General features: G+C 33.0%; 1 protein-coding gene across 7 annotated transcripts in view; it reads right to left on the bottom strand.

Annotated features, from left to right (window-relative positions):
* Positions 1–8,012: 8,012 nt before the first annotated feature.
* Positions 8,013–27,842, bottom strand: part of LOC118187857 (uncharacterized) — an 89,727-nt gene continuing 69,897 nt past the window's right edge. For 6 of the 7 annotated variants that reach the window (XM_035358174.2, XM_085809160.1, XM_035358152.2 and 3 more), the window contains 3 exons: positions 20,765–20,827; positions 17,721–17,817; positions 8,013–8,469 (listed from right to left, as the gene is read on the bottom strand). In XM_035358174.2, coding sequence (XP_035214065.1) covers positions 8,166–8,469; positions 17,721–17,817; positions 20,765–20,825 — 462 coding nt within the window. In that variant the 5' untranslated portion in view covers positions 20,826–20,827 and the 3' untranslated portion in view covers positions 8,013–8,165. Of the gene's footprint in view, positions 8,470–17,720; positions 17,818–20,764; positions 20,828–21,086; positions 21,293–27,842 lie in introns of those variants that run through there. The other variant, XM_035358182.2, reaches the window with a different exon arrangement.

Genomic DNA, 27,842 nt, shown 5'->3' with positions numbered 1-27,842 from the left:
CCAGAGTGGCAAAATTATTATTATAATTAAATACCATCACTTCCTACGGACAATGGTCCTTCCAAAGACATTCATCCTAGAAACACAAAAGCTGGACTAAGAGTGAGATTTCCTGAAAATCTGACAGACTACGAGGTATAACGTTATCCCTGAGAAGGGTGTGTGTGGCGACATCATTTGCGATGCCGTAGCGCTATCTGTGAAACTCTTCGCGTGCGACTTTTCTTTCACCAGAGTGGCAACATTAAGCCACCGGAAATCAAATGACCAATGAGTGATTTTCTGTTTTGTGAAATTCGATACGAATAAATGTTAATCTTATAGCAGTCAGAGAAGTGTTTAGCATTTCCTTTACTTTCCAGACACTTCATACATATATCTCGCACCGAATACCTTCTCAGACGCCCACCTCTGAAAGTGACTAATAATGCTCAGAAAACTAAGAGGCAATCAACTCACAGTTCGAAATTCGCCATTAAAACATTTTTAATTTAAAAGCATAACTAAATCATACAGCTATATCAATTTTATTTTTAAGTAAACATGATCGCTTTTGTTGTCAATTCATAAAATGTAAATTTTCATTGTTGTTAAACCAAATTACAGCTTAACTCGAAAAGAATTTCAATTTTAAAAGTTGTTGCTGTTACTTATGCTCACTTGTCAGACGTAGTCAGCCCAAGCCCACGAAAATCCTCATGGCTAGGAGCGCAAGTTTACGCCTGTAGTCAGCAAAAGCCTTCAGCACCTTAAAGGTGAGAGTGCGATTGAGCTCAGTTTTACCTCCAATTTTGATCGGGTCTAAGGGTCTCCCAGCCCTCTTCCCTTCCACCAAACCACACGAGAGAGATTTCGGCTTGCCACATGTTTAGAGTGCCGCCATGCCACACCGACACTATACATTTACAAACAGCCATGCCTTCTCCAGGATTCGAACCCGGGCCCTTCGGCGCAAACATCAGCAACGCTAACCACTATACCGGTTGGGCGGGCAATTTTAAAAGTTCCCACATTTGTTTCTGCATTTCTTTAGAGTGTAGAATAGTGTGAAAAGAAAAGTATCAAAATGTTAGAAAAATTCAGGGTGATTCGCTACTGCGTGCACAAACTTCTGGAAATGATGGGTTAGTCTAAGTCGAATCTGGATTAATAACGCCCAATAATGCAGCGAAACGCTAAAACGTTCTTGCTGGGAACAGTCATTCGACAATCGCCCGCAGAGGACGTAGGATGGAAAGTTTCACAGATTAGGTTATTCAGTTTGGTTTGGTTTTGTTTATATAATTATGGTAATGTACGTTAGCTATATAACTATGAAAAGAGATGGCTTCATGGAGGACTTTCTAAGGGGAACTTGCTCGTGTACACCTTCCGCAGGGGAGAAAACCATAAAAGCGTCCATGCGGCCAGTCCGTTCGCTCGGAATCGAACCCTGGTCGAACTACCAGAGTTCAGCGACTTTACCGCTTTGGAGAAAATTGGCTCATACTTACGTTACACATGCTCCTCCATAATTTGGTGGATATTTTTTTTAAAGTCAGGATATTAATCAGATGGATTACCTTATAAGAATGTCCGAACCTAAGTCCTACCAAGCCTGTCTGAGGCGGTCTTGGGTAGGCAACTGCAATTCGGGTTTCCCTCCTAGAACTCATAAACTGCCTCATTCCAGACTCATAAACTAGACTGAGGCAGTTTATGAGTCAGACCAGACTCATAAACTGCCTCATTCCCAGAGTAAAGTTATATTGTGAGAGCTGTATGATTATTAGATGGGACCACACGCTCTATGAGCCTCCTTCTTTTGTTCTATCTTGTAACCTCTGTTATAGGCATTCCTTCGGCAATGAGTGTTATGCATGATAATGCATGTGTGCCGCGACTGTTGTGTGGATATATTTTTTATATTATATCAACCATACAAAATTTCATTAAACTATGTCCATTCGTTCTGGATATAATCGACCAAATGTAAAAATTCTCTCAATTTTGTACGCCCATATATAAGCAGCCACAGATAATGCAAACATGAAACAGTTAAAATACACATCCAAAATTGAAGAATTCTAAGTATAAAGTCGATGATACAACGATTAAAACATTTTTCAAAGTCTACTCCAGTTCAAGTGATTAACGTTGATTGAAGCAATGCGTAGAAATTCATTCGTTGCTCATGATTGTCTAAAATTTAATTTCTATTTTAATTTTTCTATTTTAGGGGAATTTAAATTAATCTAAAATAGAGAAATGGACATTTCTCACGATTTGATAATCTAGTTTTTAGTAAGAATGAAGTAACGGGAAATTTGGTTCGGCAATTAGTACCTTTCATATGAAGGAAAAATCAACGCTGGCAAAATATTATTCTGTCTATTATTATCATCTCTATTATTATACCTTTGTTACAGCCGGAATTTATTCTAGCTTAAGTGACTGAGTTACTGCTATACAAACATAAACAGAAATCTGAAAGTCGCTGAGATACAAAAGCTGAAGATTGATTCCAGACAGGAAAATTTCGTACAGAGTTAAAAAAAAAATCAAATGGTAACGTTAAATTTCAATGTAAAAAAAAATTAAATAGCTTTTTTTTTTTTTTTTTTTTTTTTTTTTTTTTTCACAGTTTCATTTTACTTTGTCAAGATCTTGAAACTAAGTTTCAGTCCACTTTTCCAAACCAAATCTTCTTGAAATATTTTAACCATAGGTACCTTACTATGACAATACAATATTTCACAGAAATTTTTCGAAGTTTAGTATGTTTTAATGTTGAAATTTTCTGACACATACAGTATATAACGGTTAACTTGATCATCGTAGATATGATCACCTCTGCACTATTAAATAAAATAAAAAATAATTCAAATGAAAATTTTTTAGAAATTCTAAAATAATTTACGTAACTTTGATAGTTTCTCAAAAATCATTCGATTTCTTTCTTTTTTTATTTATCGCGTTATTAAGAGTGATGAATTTTTGAGGCAAAAGCCTTCCTTGTTAGCAGCCCCATACATTTAATTAATGGATATCTATACCACACAAAAATTTAAATTTTAGCAAGGATTTAAACTGGTTATTAATTACGTTACCTTAGATGAGACTGGAAAAGGTACGAAGTCTTAAAAAAATTACTTAGAATTTTTTTACACGTTTCTTGTCCAAGTGGATTAGTGACCGGTATGCTGCAATTAGAAAATTTTAAGTGACTATAAGCGTTTTCTCAAAGAGGTTGCCTACTAATTTTTACGCGTTAAATTTTAGTGGAAATAAAACTGAAATTGATATATAATAAAAATATATGCAACTTGAAAAGGGAGAGATTCCAAATTCAAATCAAAAAGATTAAATTCAGATTAAAATTGTTTAAAATTGACTAAAATTAAATTTTATCTAACGCACAGACACAAATTATAGCTGCGAGTTTTGAAATATGGAAAACCGAGAGGTTTTTGATACCAAACCGTCAGTTTCCGGCAGGTTTTCGCGCTGAGTGGCGGAAACATTTTAAATAAACTCAAAACTGATTTTCTCTTTATGACGCATGATTCAGTTTATTCAACTATTCTCATGTCAATTTCTTACATTTTTATGCTACAAAAATTCTGAGCAGAGAAGGAAAACTTTAATTCATGAAAGTACTTTTAAACACAGTAAAAATAATATTAGTTATTAATGTTTCTATTGTATCGATAACATTACTAATGTGCAGTACTACTTACCGATTAAAATAAAATAAAATACGAATATTTACTAATTAAACATTTGGTTGAATCTTCATATAAAATCCTATAAATGTCTGCAGTAAATTATGGCAATGTCATAATTTAGCCTTGAAATATGGAAAATCAGAAGGAAAAAACAGAGAGTTTTGAGGAGGCACCGCTGCCATTTTAAAAGAAGCCCTAATTCCTTTTATAATGCATGATTACGATTTTTGAACTATTTATAATATTATTCTGATGTACTTTTATGTCCCTTGGCTAATTTCGTTTTGTCATTTTCTTACACTTTTTTACCGAGAAAATCTCAAATAAGGAAGGAAAGCTTTAATTTATCAAAGCACTTTCAAACACGACGAAAATAAAATTAAATAATTAATGTGTATGCAACAGTGTGGGTAAACTTAGTAATAAAACAAAAATTAAATACTAGCATTACCTAATTAAACAGTGATTAATTTTCATACATGACAATTCAGGTCAAATAAAATTTAATAAGAAAAATTACGCTCAAAATCATTAGGGATAGGGGGATGGAATTTGCCCAATTTTTTGTTTTATTAATTTAATAAAATTCATTTGTTGCTGGGAAACATTTCGTTTAGGAGTTTTTCGTAGTAAAGACTAAAACTAAAGAAATCTGGAGATTCGACTATCAACCGGGAAATCAGATGTGACGAAAAATAGACTCCCGGCTTTGCAGAGAGAGTAAGCAGCTATGCATTTAGATCAAATAAGAAACATTATGCTGAAGATTTTTTTTCACTACGGGCAGGGGAATGAAATTTGCTCAATTTAAGTTTCATTATTTCAAATCTGGAAGTTTTTTAACTGCTCAAATTTTATTTGCACAAATTAAATTTAAGGCTGAAAAACATTTTCATTATTAAAAGCTAAAATGAAAAGCTCGGAGATTCAGTGATCTATTGGGAGCTGTGTTGGAAAACTGTGAGAGTGGGCAACTATGACGAACATGTGTGCCTGTGTATGTGTGCTATGAAATCCAGCTAAGGAAATTATCTTATCTTATTTTAAATAATCTTAAATTTTCTTTACCTTTTATGGCAGTTGAGGCGCACACACACATTCACCCTCCCTGAAATATACACAATTTCAGATGTAGGACTTTTAATATTCAAGTTGGCAACAAATAAGGTTATTGTTTTTATAAATTAAGAGCGGAAAATTTTCCCCTTTGATTTCGCTTTTTTAACGTTAATTCCGTTTTTTATACACTCAACTATCCGTAATTTGAAATTTCTGGAACTTTAGCTCATGAACAGGGAATTTAAGTTCATGGACAGACACTATGCTTTGCTTTTCATCCAATAAGGTATGAACATATGTACATTAACGCAGTGTGTTTTACTCTGCTTGCAAATTTTATTTACTTTACAGTCTTCTCTTCAAATCTTCACTTAATGAACAAGTTCAGTGCCAGCATCCACGTGTGGGGGGAGGTGGGTTGGTGTTGGTGTATTTAATTATGGCAAAGCACACTAGGGCTATCTGCCTGTGGGGAGTAATGCCTTCGTGGAGGACTTTCTAAGGGAAACTGGCTCGTATACACGTTACACATGGGGAAAACCACGAAAACGCCCATGCAGCCAGCCCGTTCGCGGGATTCGAACCTCGGACCGAACCACCAGTGTTCAGCGACTTTACCGCTCGGCCGCTGGTGGGCGGGGGGAGGGGGGAATGCCATATTATGGTTTATGACTTAAAAATTAATGATAAATTTAATTAAATTAAAAGTGCTTTAGAGATGCAACTTCCTAGTGCTTCAAAGGTCAGTCCGTATTGAAATGTTTATGGAAATCTGAAATGTTATGGTATTCCTCCACTTCCCCTTTTACTGCCACAGTTCTAGTGTTAACAGAAGTTCATTTATTAAACAATAGGCCACAATAATTATTTTTTTCCAGTCAATGTGAATTACATTTCTCTGCAAAGAAACTGGTCATGGATGTAACACTTATTAAAAGTTTACATGAAGTGCTTCTTTTCATTCTTTTCAAATTTCTATAGATTCAGATTGTTGTTTTGGGAAAGCATATAAAGTATTAAATAAAGACACTATACAAATTAAAAATACCTGCTTCATATCGTTTTGATTACTTTGGATTTATAACAGTGTTATATTTTCTTTTCAGCTGCTCCGATTTTTAGAGGAATGGAATGATTAGTTAATTAATTGGTGCACCTAAAAACATTCTTTATTATCACAGAATTGAAAACTGCTATTTAATTATTATTGTTATATTGAATTTTAAATACAAAATGCTTTTTAAGTGAAAATGTTATCAAATTAAAATTTTATGCCATCAAAATTAATTTCTAGTACTCATATCGAATAAATTAAATAATGAATTTAAAATGTTTCACTTAGGGAAGGTTTCAAAAATTTAGCGTAATTTTGCAACATTGTGAAAAATTTATATTAATTTTAAGAAACAGGTATTTTGAAATACAATGTTCAATTATACATGAAATGATTTAGTATTAAAAATGCTCATGTAAAAGACACATATAATTCTGAACACATGCATGCGAAAATTTAATGATTACACTAATTATTGAAGTAGAATCATACTCAACGTGGATAATATAATTAAAAAGGAAAATTTAGTGATAATTTGAAACCATGAATGACTAGTATAAATAAATTATGTAGTAGGTTATTCAGTGTGTATGATACAAGCAGTGATGGTTTAATATTATACAGGACAACTATAACCTCTGAATTAACTGTTTCACTTACCCTCCCATAAAAAAAATAAGAGCACATATTAGTCTGAATGAATATTACAATAATTTTTTTATAAAAGTGATATTTTTGTTTTATTGTGGAATGACTCAGTCTTCAAGAGCCAGTTATCTTACATGAGGAATGGAAGTTTTTACAAGCAACTGTACTACAGGAACTTCAGCCACTAGCCAATTAATACACTAATACCTAATTTTATATCGAAATCTTAGTACTCTGAGAACTGTGAAGCATTCCATTAGTATATAATTAGGAATTAAAAGTGAATTGTAAACAAGAATGAAAGTATAATTTTAATACGATACTAGGCATTTATGATGTTACATGGTAGGCTATAAATATGAAGATCAGAATGTTATAAATTTTATGATGTATAACTCTGTATGATAAGTTTAGGGTACATATAAATGTTTTCAATATTTATGTTATTCTCAGATTAAAATGAAAAAAAAAAAAAAATCTAAAACCATGAGGAATCTTCAAAGTTAGGATGAACACTTTACAAAACCATGCACTTTTCAAATTAATTGGACTGATGATTGAAATTTTAGAATTTATTTCAGTTGCACTTTTATAGTTTATATTTTTATATGATAATATTTCTCATCTTTTCTTTAATACTTTTTTCTCAGAAAGTCTTTATCACCAAGTTCTTCCTTTTTTGAAGAGGGAAAATGTAAGACAAAATTTTGTGTTTGTTTGTCTTTAAATTTTATTATTTTCTATCATAAAAATACCAATCAACTTATAACAATTCTTTCTAAAGTATGTCATTTGAAAGTCAATCCCGGTTATAGGATTCAGTATTGCCCTGGCACTACACATATTTATCGAAATTGCCAAACTTTATTTAATCTGTAATGAATAAATTCCAAATATGACAAAAATTTATGTGATACTTGCTTTAAGAAGGATGCACAGCTTTTCATACAAAGGTAATGATGCATACACTTAATGGCAAAAGTAAAATCATTTATCAATTTACAATTAAATTTAATGTCTAATTACACCAACAGCAATATAGATATACCATGTCCCCTTTGTTGAAAAATGAACTAACTTCAAATTAATTCATTCAAATTAATTCTTAAGATAATGTAAATAGCATAACCTTAACTCTTTTTGCATCTGTGCAGCTAATACATTGTCTCCTACCTCTTTTGTATTATCAGTTACAGTTCTATAAATATGTGAAATCTCTCAGCGTAATTTCTGAACATCTCGCAGCACTTTCACTACTTTAATATATTTTAAATAAAGAAATTTAAAAAAAAAGAAAAAAAAAATTTTTTAAAAAGGTAAAAAGAAAAATTTGAAAACAATTTTTAAATATTGTAAAAGAAAAAACTGAAGTGAAAAATGGAATCAAAAAGAAAATTTGTCTTTCAAGAACTAGCTAATAGTTGTGGAAAAGCAAATTCAATTGAGATACAAAAATTTTGTACTGTTATAATATGCATTTTTTGTATAAAAATTTTCACATTAAAAACTATAAATATCAGCAAACCTATTTCAAGACTATACAGTAAAGGTACAAATTACATTTATTAAATTTAAGAGCTGGTACATAAAACCATTAACAATATAAAATTCACATGCATAGCTTAATATAGCAAAAATTACAAATAGCGAGATTTTAATTTATATGGCCATAGTCCACAATTGATGTTAATCTTCATTTAATGTTCTTCATCATCCTCAGAAAAATCATCAGTATCACATAAGTCTTCCCACCTACTAAAACGGGAATATCTCTTCCTGCCTACAGGTTTATCATCACCTCGAGGCAGTGGTGATTGGTTGTTGTGATTCTTCTTAGTTTGTCTTTTGTTTTTTGATTCCAGATCTTTATATTCATCAGAGGCTGAGCCTCCAGCATTTTTGCAGGCCAACTTCCCATTTTGATGACGCAAGCCATCTTTGTTATATTTTGTTCCTAATCTATTTTGAACATTCCAAGATGATGATCTATACGCACCAGAACTAAAATAATTTAATATTAGTTATTAGTATTCTTTTCTGATAAAATAAATAAAAGAAATACTAAAAATTCTTAATTATTTCTCGTAGCACCACTTATAAAATGTCTCCCAAAAAGAATCATAAAATTTAAAAATGAAATAAACTAAAAACTATTTCAAATACAACCAAACTTTACATATTATTTGGAAGTAAAATTGATGACATTGTTTTGAATAAAATGTCATTTAAGTATCCACCTTAAGTTAATGCACACAAGCGATTTTAATGAACCAAATTTGTGATGACTGTATGCATTAAATCAGGCCTTATTTATGATGGCAGAATTTGATGTTTATTCTTAATACTTGAGGAGTTTGCAGTTTCTTTGTGGACCATTCATTTCATATAATCTCATGAAAAATAATCCAAAGAAGTTAAATCATAGCTTCTGGGAGGCCAAGTAACAGTTGCTTTTCATAAAATTGTCTTTTCACCAAACACATTTTTGCAGTGCATAAATAATGGCATTAGCAGTATGACGTGGCATCATCTTGTTGGAGCCACATAATACTCTAAATCTGGCCATAAAAAAATTGTGATCATCAGTAAGTATTGCTCACCAATCACTATAACGGCATATCCTTCCTCATTCTGATCAAGCCCTCTGAAAAAAGCATGAAAAATAAAATTTCTTTGAAAATTTTTAATGATTCAGCTAATAGCAAGCACAGAAAGGTGTGGACCATACTTTTTGTGAAATGCATGTTGAGGACTTGCAAAAGAGTGTTTACTTTTATAAAATTTTTGGATCATAACCAAACATTCTTAAGTAGGTATTTAGTCATGATTGATTGTCCGAACATACTAAACACAAATAAAAGTTAGTTATAGTAATAACATTTCTAACGTGGTTGACATTTCATTTTAAAATAATGTCATTCTTATTGGAAGAACCCTTCAGTTTGGTGTTAAAATAAGTAAACATGTTTTGTATGTACATATTAAACTTAATGCAAAAATCTCATTATGTTTCATTTCTTTAAGAATTATTCCTTTTTTCCATAACTTTTGAACTGATATACTAATTTATTTGCACAAAAGATAATAATAATACAAATCAAAGTAACATACAATTTATTAGGATTAGAATTGGTGCTATGTTTTAAACTGGTTTCGAGTGCTCAAACTACACATTTAATGAGGCTGCAGGAGTTGTGGAAAGAAAAAAATTCTGAGTTTAGGGTTCTCAAAATAAATCTATCAACGAAGATAATCTTTAATGTTAATAGTTAAAACTGCTGACATGATATCTATATTTGTAACAGCTATAATGTTATTAAAAGCGAATCTGAAAATACTCTTAATAGCAACAATCATATAGCTAACAGCATATTAAAAGAATGTTTTTGTTTTTCAGATATACAGCACAGCTTTCATTATCTGAACAAGTGACAATTAAAACTTTAATAAAATTTAATAATACTTCATAAAATTTTAAAAAAAAAGGTTTTCCTCCTTGTTTGGATTTTTCTGAAAAACTAATTTAATGTCTTAAAAGTTTAATGCTTGAAAATAAGTTTATTAGATTAAGTTAACTGTGTACGGCAAAACAACTTATTCAGAGTTATCTATTATGAGAAGAGCTGTCTCTGTGGAAAATTTTCTAAGGTAAACTGATGTATATCCACTTCATATGGGGAAAACTACAAAAGCTCTCAAATAGCCATCTCATTTGCCAGGAAACCTAGTCAAGTAAGAAAAGAACCTAGTCGGACTAATGGCATTCAATGATTCTACCACTAACAGTTAGCAGACAAAATACTAAATTTGTGTTTAGCTTAAAATAAAAGGAATGCTTGGTGAATTAATGTAATTTGGTTGCAATAGATATACTTGAAAACCTATGACACTTAAAAATCAAGAGTGTTTTTTTTAAAGAAATTAGGAGAATTTTCTCAATGACAAAAAAGGCTTTTTAAATAATATGTAGAAAGAAAATATATTATTTAATAATGAATTAACTTTAAATAGTAACTAATTAATATCTGAAAGTTCAGTTATTATTCCTTAAATGCAAAAATACTTATATGTGAAAGAAAGTTTTATTACTTATGCCTTCTAATAACAGACAAATATTCTAATCAGTTCCCTAATCATTAAATTATACTTTAACCAGATCACTTATCGTTAATTTCAAAAGATGAATGAGTGTAATTCTGCACTCTAGAATTATGTTAAGAACATCAAATGATAACAAAATGGAGCCTACAAAAAAGCAAAAAGATTTATAGGTCCGAAGACTAAAACATAAATATTCATTTCTTCATAAGATAAACTTACAATAATCGGAAAATGTGCTCTCTTGTCAAGCAAATTTTTTTTTTAAATTTTTTAAATTTTTTTTTTTTTATTTTGGGAGAGCTTTACGCTTATATTTTGAAGTATTATTTTGAGAACTGCCAAGTAAATTGCTCGCAGGTGCAGACATTACTTAATTTTTCTCACACCTAATTTTAACAGTGAAAGTAATAACTGCATCTCCATTCACTTAAGGTATTTTATAACTTTCAACAAAGTCTTTTATCTTCACTCTAAAAACATTTACTTCTTCCTTAAAAAATCAAAAAATGGAATTCCACTGTTTGAGGGTTCCAGATAAACATTTCTCGAATGATAACTAGCATGTACATACATATTTCAGTATTATGCCAGCTGTTCGAATCGCTTCAGATTTTCCTTCCTTTTAGCAATCTTTCCAGGATAATAATAAATATCAACAATGTGTTTAGCCATGCTTACTTGCAAAGAAGCTGACTCTTTTTCACTGCTAAATTTAAGAGGTGGCAAGTTCATTTCATAATCCGCACATTTGAATTTTCCTTTTTTAAGATGCCTGCAACATCATTCTTCAAGCCTATAATTCCTGGTGCATTGTCGGCACTGCATGCTAAACAATATTCCTGAAGAATAGCACTTTCTTTTAAGGTTTTAATAATTACCTGTGCTATACATTGAAGCCTGTTGAATCTCCTTTCAAAATGGGAAGAAAACTACACTAAATTTCAAAAGACTCCGGTAATGCAGTCAGTAACTGACGATTTATTTTTCATACCAATTTCTTGAACCCATTTCTTCTACAAATACAGCTGTTTTTGTCCTTGTACTTGAGTATTTCTTAGCGATTTTACTGTCGGAAACATCTTCTAAAAAAGATGCAGCATGATGCGATGCATCACATGGCAAGTTGTACTTCAGTAAAAAGGCAGATAACAGGCATTCTGCATTAATAACTTTTGGTCCTTTGTTTACACAAAAAAAAATTAATTTTTTTTTTTTTTTTTCAGTACAACTCACATTATCCTTCTGTATGCACATGTTTAAGAACATCAGCCCTTCAACAATTCGAAATGGAAAAAATTGCTATGACAAATGATACGCATTTCAATATTATATTTCTTTGACGGAATAATAGAAGGAAAGTCATCTGTGTACGAATTTTGAAAAGTACATTAGTATTTTCCATTTTTCCTAGACATAACTATGAGAAAAGATCGCAGCTTCTTATACGGTTTCTGGGTGGCACGTGAAACTTGCGCTGCCCACTGGCGAGAGTGACGAAATAAACAACTCTGATCTTGCGCTTGTGATCATTGACTAATATATGCAAAATGGCCTGCAGCGGTGCTTGATTTTCATTGGAGAACTAGAACATGATGTTTTCGGACTCTCATACACAAAGTAGAAATGCGCCATATCTCAGCGATGAAACAACTTTGGTTTTTTTAATATGCATCTAGAGAAAAAGAAGTGCTTTCAGATGCCAAAAAAAAAATCACTTTTGGGGGTGCTATTAAGCCACGATACATAAAAATCGTGAGAAATTTTAAGAATAAGAGAAAGTCAGGAGAAATATGTTGAAAATAAGTTTGGCGTGAGTATGGTCAGAAATCGGGAGTCTCCTGCCTTAATCAGGAGAGTTGGCTATTCTGCAATGGTCTTTTTAAAGCACTGACAAATATAATTACACTGTGAAGAAGTTTTTGGCATATGAAACAAATCCTGACGTGTTATGTTTCTGATATAACTTTTTATGCTAAATGTACATATAAAATAAAAATTTCCATATATCATACAATTTTTGAATGATGACATTAAGTAATTTTTAATTTCAGGAATTTGGAATATTTTTAAATGATAATTAGTATCCGTAAAGCAATATTCAAATGATTAAATAGGATACGGTGGCTCTATAATGTATAGGATTTGTTTATAGTTAGAAGTTTCCAGGAGGTTTTCCTGGTGTGTAATAACACCATTTCCAACAAATTCCAAACCAACTTAAATCTGTTTTAAAATGCATGAATGAACAATATTTGATTTTGCCATAAAATATATTAATACTTAATTAGATATTTTAAATCTGATGCCCTTAGGCTAATTTCATTTTGTTATTTTTTCTATCATGAAAATAAATTAAATAATAAATGTACATATTATTTGAAACTTGGAACTTAGTAATGTATCATATATTGGTCAAACAAAATTTTATGCAAATATTTACTTATGAAAGACAGGTTAAATCTTCATAAAAAGTTCGATAATTTTCTACAGTAGATAAAACAATTCAGATCAAATAAAATTTAATAACAGAATTATCCTTAAAATCACTAGAGGTTGGGAATATAAAGGAAATGCAAGTTTCATAAATTAAAAAAAAAAATTAATTTATTGCTGAAGAACACTTTCTTTAATAAAAAAAGAATAAGAATAAACACTAAGAGTAAGATTTAGTAATTTACCAGAAAATGTGACAAAAACTAGAAGAATTAGCAGCATGAAAATAAATTGCACTTATTTATGAATAAGAATTTAAATTAATTTAAAATACAAATGTAAACACAGATTCAAAGAGTACTGCATTTGTATCATAAATTTACTTATCACATAAATTTAGAGATATACCATATATTTCCAAATAGAAGCCAGGAGGTAAGGCTTTGCTGTAAACATTCAGCCAAAATTGAAAATCTGTGCATAAGCCAAATTTAAAATTATCCTATTAATTCAAAAGTGATTATTTTGTCATCTAATTTAATTAGATCTAGAAGATGAAAGAGAATGCAAGTTCTCATTCTTTGCCAGATTGTCTGATAAAAATGTTGCATCAGCAATACGATGGAACTGAAGACAGTATTATCTATGAGGCTGATAATAATAGATGAAATCTAGGATGATGACGTTCATTAAAAACTTGCCTCTGCTAAACAGAATATACCAAATTGGATGCCAGTATTGTGAAATTTGATTAATGTATATTAGGATTATAAATAAAATAATATTTGAAAATATAAAAAATATGTAATTTTTTCATGATCAAATTGTTTTTAAATCATTTTGAGCTTGTATACAAGTCAACTCCCAAACTTAAGCAAAACATTTGATAAAAAAAATCTTGACTTGCCCACATAAGATAAAAAATGCACACATAAGTTTTATACTCATTTACACATATGAATGCATTATAATGCATCTACATATATGAATGCATTATAATGCATCACCAGACAACAGTCAGGTGTACAGAATGATACTGTATTGTATGATATTCCCTTCCTGTCTCACATTTCAAAGGGGAAATGCATGTAACTTTCCCTAAAGATTTATAACCCACAAGAAGTCAGGGTTTCAATAAGAACTGAGTAACTGCATGATAAATGCATGCACACACTTACCAATAACTGAATATATGCAAAAGCTGCACTATGAAATAGGTGTGCACCTTGATCTCTTGGATAGTCATTCCAAGTTAATTATATGCAAATTTTGTATATAAAACTTTTATATTACTAATGCCTATATAAACTTAGCATTTGCATCAAAATGTGCTTCCATCTTCTGCAAATTACAAGAAATCAAGATATGAACAACAAAACTGGTGACAGGAGTAGAATCATTAAAAAGGAAAGGAGGTAGGCCAATTCCTATTGTCATAAGCTTTATTTTTTTCTGATTTTGCATTAAAAAAAAGAGACAAAATGTTTGCGATAAAAGAAATTAGAAAGGAAAATTTCATGTTTATTGTGAAAGAATTAGGGCAGATTGTTCTTTAATTTGACAGCAGTGGATCTAAGAGAATGTGTTTTACAAAGTTCAGAGAGTGAAAATAACCCAGATTTCATGGTAGAAATTTTGAGAAGCACAGTTTCAGACAAGTTTAAATCTGAAGATAGACTTTTTGAATTAAAACATGAAAATCAACTAGAGCTAGCTCATATAAAGTGGAGTTAATTTGAATAGGAATTCTGATACAGAAATTGTAAATCCACTGGAGCATATGTTTAAAAATGCTCCCACATTGCTGATTTCTGTACCATAACACCAGATGCCTGGAATTTACTTTGCTAAGGAAAACTTTTAAAGTTCTGAACATCCCTAAAACTAAACTAAACTAAAGTCAGTGGCGTAACAGCCCTAAAGCTTCGTTCAGACGGGGGCGTAAAGGGCATAACTGGTTAAAACCGAGCTCCATTGCCAAGGCAACCAGTCTGTGATACGTCAAAAAATCTGGTTTAGGGCTCGTGGCATAGGGTTCAAAGTTTTCAACTTTACGCCGAGTTTGGGATAAGCATCGACCAATAGAGCGAAGCTAAAACGAAGCGGCGTTCTACAGAAGATTTCACTGTTACAAAACAAGCAGAGTGAACGCGAGAAATCAATCGAGCAGGAAAACAGCGCGGGAAAGTTGTAGACACATCCACGCATGTGCAAATTTAGCTTCTCTCATTGGCCACGGCTTATATCCCAGTCTCGCAAGTGTGAATGGAATTCCCGTATTTTATGCCCTTATGACTATGCCTCTATGCCGCCGTCTGAACGCAGCCTAATGGGCCAAGGCCTGCAGTGCCCGAAATCTGCTTTCTTGACCGTGGGCCCTGGGGTGTGTAAGCATATGCCCTGATCAAGTGGTCAGCTTGTAGCAGGACCCCCAGTGTTTAGTCCCCAAGCGAACTTGATACTTATTTTATAGACCCAAGTGATGGAAATCAAGGGATGAAAGGCTGAGTCGACCTTGCCCAGCCCAGGAATCGAACCCTTGACCTGTGGTGCTGCTGCACTATGCGCTAGCCACTGCGCCACTGGGCTTCTATGAACATCCCTAATAAAGTGAAAGTAGAAGTATTACTTAATATAGGTGAGCCATTAGAGACCTGAGAGGAATTAAAGTTATCGAAAACCTCAAGACCTTGTCCCATTCCTCTTTCCTCCATCTACAATGGATACCATCTCATGTATATCTAAAAGAAAATTATATAGCATACGGATTAGCAAAGGAGGGTACTTCCATGCCTCAGGTTTAAGCTAAACCTTTGATCTACCTTGAATTAAACTCGAAAAGAAAGGTTAGTTGATGATTCTTGGGGACAACTACCAAAACACTCATTGGTATCCTAGTACAGGTACAGGTCCTGGTACTGCTGCTGGTTTCAAAGGTGACAGGAAGAACCAAACAGTTCTGGCTCGGTTGACTTCATGGCATTTAAGGACCCTCAGATATTCCCGTGGTACTAAAACTTTCTTCACATGTGCCAAATGTAAAAATCATGAAGATACTGTGCAACATCTACTTAGTTCTGTTGGCTTGGTCTGCCTAATTTCACGCTTGAAGTTATGAAAGCAAATGAATATATACAGTTGATCTGATTTAGACCAGAAGAATTACTAATTGTAAGATTCTTGTCTTTTAATTTACAGCTAAAGTTGAGGAACCTTAAGAACAGGTAAGCGAATAATTACTTTAGTTCAGTAGACAGAGAACAGAATTCGAGAAGGGTTAAATACCCTTTATTATTCCAAATAAAGTTCACAGAAGACTCCTTCTTGGAGTTTTACAATAAAGCCTCCACTTGGGCTTGAACTCAGGAAACTAAGAAATAAAACTTAACTAATCTTAACTAAAAATATATAGCTGAAGCTATCAAGATTCTATCAGAGTTGGACTCTTAATGCTAACTATCGGTGAAGCTGTCAAGGGCCTAACGCACAGCCGAGCGTAATAATAGCTTGTTAGAGAGTATCGCCAAAAGGCTAACGCGCGCTGATCAAAATCTCTGGCTCTCTAACGAAGTAAACTTCACAGTTAAATACTTCTTCTCCTCATTTGCATTCAACCACGATTCTGAAAATGCATTCTGGCCGGAAGTTGTAAACTGAAATTAAGGAAAGACAGGAAAGTAACTTTTAACTAAAAATTAACTGTTAGATAAAATAAGATAAACCTTACATAACAATAAGGTTATTTAATATATTAGGAGAAAAAAAACACAAAATTTATTGACATACGTTAAGAACAAAGAAATGAGAAAGTATAATTATTCTGAAAGAACCTGAACCAATGACATATGTATGCATACAAAATTAAAGGGAAGGTAAAGGATTCGGAAATGAAACACACTTTCAGTTTGCTTCAAGGTTAAGAGATACATGGGTTTATTATTGTAAACTAATGAAAGATAAGGATTTTGAAACTTAATAGAACTTAACTTGGAAAGTTAATTATAGTGGATAAGTCAATGGAAAATTTAGATAAAGAAGCATCAGCTATGTAAAAACACGAGAGGGAGAAAGTTGATTCAGTCCAATAGAATTAGCTAAAGTAAGTGATCATTATTTTACTTTGAAAGGAAAGCCCATTTCATATTCATAAAATAGAACAATTAAGATTCCTAATCAAGAGTTTTGGATTAATGGTTAAAGCATCGCAAACTCTACCTAAAAGGGAAGCTTTCATTGAAAAGTATGGAGGCAAACAAGAGTATTACATTTGTGGGAACTCGGTCATTTAGTGCTAAACTGCAGAGAGAGAATTAATGTACAAAAAAGAATTCATTAACTTCAGGAACAGAGAGAAGCATTAAAGAGGTCATTATACCAAATGGAAGTTTCGTGGTTTCAATCACGAGTAACACGAATATGAACCAGATTTCCTTAAAGAATTATCCATGGTGGCATCCCTCACCATAGGTATAGAGCCCTCAAATTGCTCTGCTAATTAACCAGCAAATCACAAAAGAAGAGTACTATGCCTTAAAGTATAATTTGATGTTGTTAGTAATCTTATATTCTTATTTTTCCTGCAAAAAGATCATTTAAAAAAACACATAATGACCGAGTGTCTTATCAGAAATCACATAAATATAAAAAAGGTTTCTTTACTAACTATGATAAATTTTTACCAATTCCAAAATACTGAAAGTGTTTATTTCATATCATACCGAATAGCTCTAATTTTTTCTTCTTCATCATCAGCATACATTGTCATCGTGAGTTTGTTGGAGCGAATTCGTCTTTCAGATTCAGAGATCTCTACATCTATGAGAACAAAGGAATATAATTCTCAATACATAAAGCTACAAAACCATTATTTGTATAAAAAAGCATAAGAAAATATGTAAACATGCATACAATTTAAATGGCTTTATGTTTAGGCTTTATTAATATATAAAAGGTATTAAAAAAGGCTAGAAGAGACATAACCAGGCCTGAATTCAGGGGATTCCCATTTGTACAAATGGAATTTCTCCAACTGGCTAACTTATTACATAATAGAATAGCAAATTGATATTCAAACCTATGGAGAAAATCAAAATTTCTTTTTAATTTTTACACTAAAATGGAATTATTTAATTAACTAAAAGTTTTTTTTTTCAATTATATATTTTATCACACTGTTAATGTATAGAATTAATCTCTTTTTAGTTAGGTGTTTCCATTACATATATATTCTTCAAACTAGTAGCCTGATTTTCATATTCTTGGAGGCAGATTATACATTTTATGATTACACATGTAAACACATTTTATGATTTTGTTGCTATGTAAATGTTATTTGCACTAAGTATAACTTTAAGAAATAGATAGGAATTAAAAACATTGAAAGGAAATCCAAGTAAATTTGAAAATTTATTCTCAGAAATTTGAAAAATTATTAGGTTACCTTTCGACGTGCTAATAATTTCTGCTCTTTCAACAAACACATACACAACCATATGTTTCTCTTTAGAAAGCTCCCACAAAGTTGCTAATGTGGGCAACAAAGTGGAATTTTAATTATTGTTTTTTCAAATGAAAGAATAATTAATTAAAATTGTATTATTAATTATGCATTACTTTAACTATCTAGTAGGAAGCATTAAAATCAAAGTAAAATTTGAAGTACACTACTATAGTTATTAAGGTAATTCCATGTTTTATTTTTGTAAGGTTGAAAAATATGAATTACTCCAATTAATGCTAATGACACTAGAGACTTATTAACTGTCATTTTAGTCATTATCATATTTGAATTAATCAGATTCCCTAAAAGGACAGTTGTCAAGAAAATTTGGTTCCTGGATATAATCAGTAAACTAGATAATGATCAGTACAGTTTGATAGTTGGTTTAATCCTAATATATTGTACACACTAGATCTGGCGATTTTTGGCAACATTATGATGAGCAGTAAACGCTGTATTTATGATGAGCAGTGAACGAGCCATTTTGGTGTTGGCGGCAATTTTCAAAATCGTGCCAAGGCCGTACCAGTTACTAGGATTTTACATGACGGTTTTCTGAAAGGTTGCTGAGCCGAATATAAATTTCATGCTTTACAGTGGAAACATTTCATATACTCATGAAACTTTAGAGCTGTACCAGATCAATATCGCTGTACAGAAAATACTAGAAGAATTAATGAAAATATGTTAGAAGAAGCATGAGTGATTCATTCATATGGATATTTGATCCTGTAAGGGAACAAAACCAATGAGTCTCTTTTCAGCTGTCTTTTAAAGATCCTAAAAATTTAAGGCAAAACATTGCCAACAGAAACACAATTTAGAAAAGTATTAATATGATTTATTTCAAACTGAAAGAATGAATGCAAAGAAGTCTTTAATTTGTACATCATTAATGCTGGCCAGCAATGCTCCATCTGAATTATCACTATTGCACAACTTTAGATTTATTGTTTCATAAGTACTATGTTATTACTTCATTTCTGTATAATGTTTTTATATTGCTAAAAACAACTGCAATCTCTTTGTTAGCATTTTCTTTCTTTTGGTTTGAAAAAAGGTCCTTCAATGCCATAAAGTAAATAATTATAATGGAATCATTATTGTCATGTGAAATAAAAAATTAAACTAATTACTTTCAAAATGATAAGGGGAAGTTGATGCCTTACATGAGGATTAAATCTTAGAAGTTTAAACTTAGAATAGCCCTAGTACTTCAGAAGTTTATATAATTAGAATTTTGGATAATTTTAAAGCTGATGTATTTCACTACATATGTTATTTGCTTACATGCAGCTTAGAATTTACTCGACTTGAAAAAGATTACTTTGACAGGTTATAATGCTGAAATTCAGCCCAAATTTCGTCTTTCCAGTAACATTAAAAATTTCATTCGTATACTGAAAAGCGTGACGAAATTTTAGCTTTTCTATAAATTATGAAGATTTTATTGATTATGTTAAAAAGGGCATGAATTCTATAATAATACTTAACATTATGAAATTTAATTTATGCACAAGAGCCATGAGGACATTACAAGAATTAAGGTGGTCACAGCTCTCCTTGATTGAAAGCCCATTTTCTGACAATATTCATATCTTTGTTTTTTAAGACAACAGAACCTCACACAATAGAATTACTTAATCATTACTTAACTACCATACACTTAAATAAATAACTTAAATGTGAATTAGAATATACAAACAAATATTTTCTTGTTTTTAGTACATTAGAAATATGAATTAAAATTTGCTTTATTGCAAAATAAGGTTCAGCATAAAAGTATAACGATGCACACACTAAGCTAAGTAAAGTTTTAACTTTAACCCTTTCCTGGTAACATCTCGAACAATGTAAACATAGCAGGAATGTGAAATTAGTGATATTTTAAAAATCTGTAATGGGAAGAGAAATGCTTAAGTGAGTTTCAAAAAATTACACTCTCTACAAAATTTGACCAGATAAATGAAGAAGCGAAATACTTTAAAAATTTTATTACAAAATAAATGCAAGGTGCAAAAATAATCGAAGCTTTCATTGTTTGTTTAATTGAAAAGCAAATTTTTACATAATGTTTTTCAAGCTGATTGGTATAACTGAAATCGAAAGATGATTTGCTGCACAGGATTTATACTTATTTGCTTTTAGTTCTTATTTCAGATTTTGTAACTAAGAACAACAAAGCTGTTAAGCTAAAGCTATACTCAAACAAAACATTAAATACTTAACAATATTTAATAATGTAATACTTATTTTACTAACCAAGATCACGTTTTCTATCTGCATGGGATTTTCTTTTTTTTTCACAGCTAGTTTGCTGCATATCTGTAATGAGAACCTACGTTTTAAAAAATATTTCTTAAATCAAATAAAATAGTTCATTACAGCGTTTTTAAGAAATGGATAAACAAAATTAAATAGATAAACAAATTTAAATTTCTTTATGCATTTACAAAAGCTATTGAATTTTATTACTATGTAATTATTCATTAAATATTTTTTTAAGTTATCAATGTTACTTCTAAAGTTGAAATAAAATTAGAGCAGAATTAAATAAAACAATAAAAATTAATATAGAACTCACTGAATTGATGGCACTTTACTATATTTTATTAAACAATATAGAATACCGTTTTAAAAATTATTCCCACAGCTTGTATCTCATTTTGACAAAAGTTTCTCGCCACCGCAAATAGTTCGCGTTGGCATGTTTAACCTATTTTGTTAAATGAATTTTGGTATTCGGGGAAAAAAAAAAAGAGCCTTGCTTTAGAACACCGTGTTGAAATTTCTAAAAAAGTATCGTTATCATTAAATACAAGGTGTCTGAAATGGAACTGTAGTATTTCATTCAAGTGAGGCAGAGTTGCGCCGTATCAGTCAATCAGCAAGAGGTGCAGATAACGTTATGTTATGTCACAACTTCTCTCTCGCCTCAGACTTTCTTTTGGCGGGTTCCGTTGGGAGCCGTTTCTGTGTGCGAAATTAAATATATTTTTTTGTTAAATGCTGTTTCATGCTGCTTCATTCAAATACAAGAGTCTGACCAACCAATGCCACCTTTAATGGTGGCTTTAGGATAATGTTTTACACTAACGGACACTTTCAGTTTTGATTCTTCCCACTGGCGCGTGTTCCACCTGAACAATGGCTGATTTCGAAATTTCCACTGTGGTGATTGCACCTTTTTAAGTTGATCCATCTCTTTGGTTTCACATGTTGGAATCGACGTTCAAATTAGCAACTGCTAAACCGATATAGGAGCAAAAGACAAAATTCAACTACGTCGTGGCTCACTTATCACCTAATATCGCCACTGTTGTTCATGATGTCATCATTCAACCCTACAATGTCTGAAATCAAAAACTACCCCAAGATGTTTCGAATCAAAGACTCAAGAAATTCGTCGGCTACTAGCTGGAGAAAGCCTCGGTGGTCGGAAGTCCAGCGAACTCCTCCGCATTATGAAGCGTCGAGCAGGGAATCACAATATAGACGACTCACTCTAATTTGAACTCTTTAATCAAGGGATGGCTGTTCCTGTCCAACTACATTAGCTTCCATCTCTCCTATTACTTCGAATAAAGCGGAAGTAGCTGATCGAATTTTGGCTATAATCAACGCCAACATTTCCGCCATCATCCCTAACAACGAATCTTCTTCGGAAAATGCCAGCTGTCTCTCAGGCTTCGTAAAGATATCAAAGCTCTTCGGAAGGAAGTTTCTGAACTTCATCGTTCCAAGAGTTCATCTCGTACCAGTTTTTCTGGCCGCAAACGTTCCAAACTGCGTGACAACAAGTTATGCTGGTATCATCGAAAATTCAAGAACAATGAAATAATAATAATAATAATAATAAATAAAAAGCGTTTCGCCGTGTTCCGACAAGGAAAACTTGACGAAGGATGTCAGGTGACCGACTCTTTCCACTCTCATACATCACGTCGCCTTTTCATTACAAACCGATCCAAAGGTGTTTTCTAATAGATTTAGGAAGTGATGCGGGTTTAATTGTTGCAAATAAATCTATCATTCATTGATGTCTATAGTCGTAAATAATAACTGTTAATTTTAGCTTAAGACGCAATTTTGCTTTCTCTTTTTATATTTGTAGATGGATGCTCGATTATGCAGCAGGTGCAGATTTTTTTACATTTCTTCGATTTATCTCCTGATTTACGTAACAAATGTCTAATTGATTTAACAACAAATTTTAAAGTACCTTCCAAATTAAATACTTGTAATATTTTTTCTGTAAAATCTTGTGTTGATAATGTATTTGGCAAATTATTGTTACAATATCCTGATATTACTAAATTACCGGATTTCGATCAACCTGTAAAACACGATACTGTGCATTATTATAAGCACTAAAGGTCCTCCAGTTGTTGCTAGACCTAGACGGTTAGCTCCTGACTGCCTCAAAATTGCTAAAGCTGAATTTCAGCGCATGATTCAACTGGGTCATACGAGACCTTCAAAAAGACCATATTCTTCGCCTTTGCACATGGTGCCCAAGAAAGGGTCTGTTGAATGAAGACTTGTTGGCGACTCTCTTAATGAACAGACTGTCAAAGAAAAGTATCCTATTCCGCGCATAGCTGATTTTACTTGAGAACTGCATAGTAAACAAATGTTTAGTCATATTGATCTCGTAAAAGCGTACCACCAAATTCCCTTACAGACTAAATATGTACATAAAACAGTTATATATATTCCCTTTGGTCTGATTGAAACTTTGAGAATGCAGTTTAGTCTTTGTAATGTTTCCTCAACCTTTCAATGGTTTATCGACGAGGTCACTAGAGACCTGCTTTTTTTTTTTTACGCTTTTATTGATGATTTACTTGTCGCTTCTAGTAATGAATAAGAACACTTACAGTAGTTAAACCTCCTACTTTCTAAACTTCAGGAACATGGTTAGTGTGTAAATAACGAGAAATGCAAAACTAGGTCAATCTACTATAGATTTCCTAGGATTTAAGTTATCAGGTGAAGGAACTGAACCCATCCCTAATCGTGTAAAATGCATCCTAGATTTTCCTCAGCTGCAGGCCCTCTTAGAATGACCGCGATTCTTAGTTTTATTTAATTTTAACACGTTTAGTCAAATTCCTTGAAGGCCATACTATTAAAAAGAGACATCCTCGTTCCAAAGCTTCTACCGAGCGATTACAATGGGACGATGAAGCCACACTTTCCTTCAAAGAGTCTAAGGAAACTATCGCTAAAGCAAGCTTGTTACGGCATCCCATGCCCGGTGCACAGTTAAGTCTATGGGTCGATACGTCTGATTTAGCAATGGGCGGCTCGCTCATGCAACTTGTTAAACAACAGTGGGAACCTATATCCTTATATACAGCTAAACTAAGTAAATCTCATACGAAATGGTCCAGTTATGACAGTGAACTCTATGCTGTGTACTCTTTAGTCAAAAAATTTGGGCATATGCTTGAAGTGGGGAATTTTGTCATCTATACCGATCAGAAACCCCTTAAAATTACATTCATGTAACATCTTGACAAATGCAGCCCTCGCCAATTAAGCCATTTGGATTTTAACCCCCAGTTTACCACTCATATTGAATATACTAAAGGCTCTGATAACACATTGTCGCCGATGCGCTATCCCGAATTAAAGTTCATCCGCTGTGCTCGATTTTCAAAAATTCGCTGGCAGAAATTTAACAACTTTTAGCATCCAATAGCTCCTCCTTAAAATTAGAGAACCATTATTTTCCTGTCGAGGATATTCATCTGTATTATGACATGTCATAAAAACATCCCCGTCCTTTTGTTCCTCAGTGTATGAGATTAGCAGTTTTCAAAACCTAATTTTTCTCTTATCTCGATAGCTCAGCCTCAATCGACTTAATCGCTAAACGTTTCATATGGTCACACAGGTGACTGAGAACGGGGGCACCTGGCGGCTACCAGAGGTAATAAAGTCTCTTGTGCGCAGCTGTGATCAATGTTAATGAGCTAAAATCGCTAAACATACCAAATCTCCTAATGACACATTTGCTGAACCGGATGCTCGTTTTCCACAAATACATATAGATTTTACAGGCCCTCAACTCCATCTGACGGAAAACGGTTTCGCATAACTATCATCGACCGGTTCACAAGATGACCGGAAGTTATTCTAACAACCGACATGACTGCGGAAACAGCCACTTAGTACATGGCGGGATATCCAGATTTGGATGGCCAGTTACACTTTCATCTGAGCAGGGTAAAAATGTTGAATATAATCCTTTTAGAGAACTTACTCGCGCGCTTAGGTGCAACAGGATTCGAACTTCTGCATATCACCTCCAGTCAAATGAAATTATCGAACGCTTTCATCGGCATCTTAAAACAGCCTTTAAAGCACATAAGAACACAATGGACAGAAATCTTCCACTTGCCTCTTAGGCCATTAAGGAAGATGTCAAAGCAACGTCTGCTCAACTTGTTTATGGCACAACATTAAGATTAACTTCCGATCTAGTAACCGGTGATGCCATAAACCAGACCTTAAATTCCATATACGTAAACAGTTTACTTCAGACAATGAGATCCTTAAATCCTATTTCTACTGACGTACACTGTAGTCCCAACATTTTGATCAACCCCTCATTAAAAACTTGTTCTCATATATTTTTAAGATCTGATAAAGTTAATCCTCCATTGACATCGCCTTATACTGTGACAGAAATGATAAGACTTATTATTGATGTAAATGTAAAACGTACTCCCCCCTACAGCTTCAAAAATTTAAACTATATTTAATGTTTGTGTTACGCATATGTTCCTACTGTATTCATAACCATGTACAGTATATTTTTATTACTTCGTACTTCATTTTCTATATTTCACTACTTTAGCATTATATCATCATTTTATATATTGTAAATATTTATTATTTGTAATCGTGGCTTCGTCACTGGGGGCATATTCTGTAGCACTTCATTCATGCCCGCGAGAAATGTGCTGCATAAGCCAATCAGCAAGAGGCGCACATGATGTGTTATATTTTACGTCACAACGTCTCTCTCGCCTCAAACTCTTTTCGCGGGCGCGCTAGAACGAGAAAGATCGCTGTACAGTGCTTCCGGTATGAATTTCGTTTCTGTATGTGAAATAAAATATATTTTTATATTAAATGCTGCTCCATGCTGCTTTATTCAGATGCAGTAGTCAGATCAACCAATATCACGTCTAAAACTATCTTGCTACCAGATTAGAACCGCCATTTACTTCCAGTTCTGTTGCAAAAAGTTAACCACAGATTGTTGGTTGGTTGGTTGACTTTTAACGGCACGAAACCTTGTAGGTTATTATGCGCCAGACGAATGGTGAATAAAATCCAAAAGGCACAAACACACTGTATCAGATGAATTGTTGAAATGAACCTGTAATGATGATGAAGGCATGGAGAAATGCTCTAGCAACAGGTAGAGCAGGATACAAGGAAACCACTTCAAATCATATGGTAAAAAGAGATGTCTTAAAAATCTTATGAGGTTGATGTGAGGGTTTCTTCCAATGTGATCTGTTAACATTCGTAGAGTTAAAATGATATTCACGTTTCTGACTAAAAGCAGGACAGCAGGTTAAAATGTGATTGACTGAAACGGAAACGTTGCAAGTGCCACAAATAGGCTCATTATCTCCTTTCAAGAGATACTGACGTACCAGTCTGCAGTGACCAATTCGTAGGCGAGTCAGCAGTACATCCTCCTTTCGACTCCCAATACTCCAAATTGGGTTTTACCTGCCGTAATTTGTTAAGTGTCTGGCATTCCCAGAGTTCTTGCCACCTGGACAAGATCTTTGTTATGATGTAATTCTGTATGTCTGTAAAAGGGACATCATTTTGAGAGGTAATATCAGCAGATTTTGCTGCGACATCGGCGAGTTCATTGCCTTTGATGCCAGCATGTCCAGACACCCAGCAGTACGCAATAGAATAACCTGCTTTTCTCAAACGGAGGTGTGCCTTTAAAATTTCTATGACCAAAAGGTTGGCTAGTATTTGTATTTATTGATTCAAGAGCACTTAGAGAGTCAGAGTAGATGATGAACTTTCTGCTTAGAGATAAAGATTAAGGAATTCAAAATGGCAAACGTTTCTGCAGTAAAGACAGATGCAGCCTTATGAAGTTTACTACTCTTGATTTCTTTATCACAAACAAAAGCTGCCCCGACATGATCATGATTCTTTGAGCCATCAGTAAAAATTGCTTTATAATTAGAATGACTGCTTCTATGCTCTAGAAAAATTTGTTGATATTGGACATCATTGGTATTGCTCTTCCTAGGTTCTCAAAAAATGTTAAGTAGGTGAATATTCACTTCTTGCCATGGAGCAATACCGAAAAAGTTAAAGGATTTTTGGGATGCAGATCTTTTAGGTTGAATTCTTCAATCCCAGAGTGAATGCGAAGATCAAAAGGTAGGATACATGAAGGACGTGCTTGGTAGATACGCCAGTACTGATCAGATGTCATGAGTCGGACAGGATGTTCGTCTTGTGACATTACTTTATAATGAAGATCAATGGACAACTGCTTGCGTCTGAATTCCAGAGATGGTTCAAAACAGATGACATATAAACTTGGACTGGAGATGTTCTGAAAGCTCCACAGCAAATCCGTAGCGCTTGGTGGTGGACTGGATCTAATTTCAATAGCACAGAAGGTCTTGCTGATCCATAGATAACACAGCCATAGTCAAATTTGGAACGGATTAAAGCTCTATAAATGCGGAGCATAGAACAACGTTCTGCTCCCCATGAAGTATTAACCAGGACTTTCAGTATGTTGAGAGCTTTAGCACATTTTTTTCTTTAGATTTAAGAAGATATGCGGGAGGAAAGTGAGTGAGCTTTCTTTCAAATATAACTCCTAAGAATTTTTCTTCTGGCTCAACGCGGATGAAAGAGCCGTAAAGATGCACCTCTGGATCAGGATGTAGATTTCTTTTGCGATAGAAATGCACGCAGACGGTCTTCTGGCTAGAAAATTTAAAACCATTGTTGTTGGACCACTTTATGATTATGTTTAGAGGAATTTGTAGTTGTCTCTCAATGTATCTCATATCTTGACATTGACAATATATCATCAACATACAGGGAACCATGCACTGTAGGAGGAAGTTCTTTTAAAATGGAATTAATTTTCAGGCTGAAAAGAGTAACACTGAGCACTAAATCTTGGGGTATACCTTCTTATTGTACAAATACTTGAGAAAGCAACGAGCCAATCTTAACTTCAAAAGTGCGGCCGTTCAGAAAGTTTTGAATGAAGATGGGTAAATTACCTCGCAACCCAGTGCTGTAAAGGTCATGAAGAGTT

The sequence above is a fragment of the Stegodyphus dumicola genome, chromosome X2 (genome assembly GCF_044657685.1).
Source record: "Stegodyphus dumicola isolate Sdum_Otavi_A_Nest chromosome X2, ASM4465768v1".
Classification (NCBI taxonomy): Eukaryota; Metazoa; Arthropoda; class Arachnida; order Araneae; family Eresidae; genus Stegodyphus; species Stegodyphus dumicola.
This window is presented reverse-complemented; position numbering and strand designations above follow the sequence as displayed.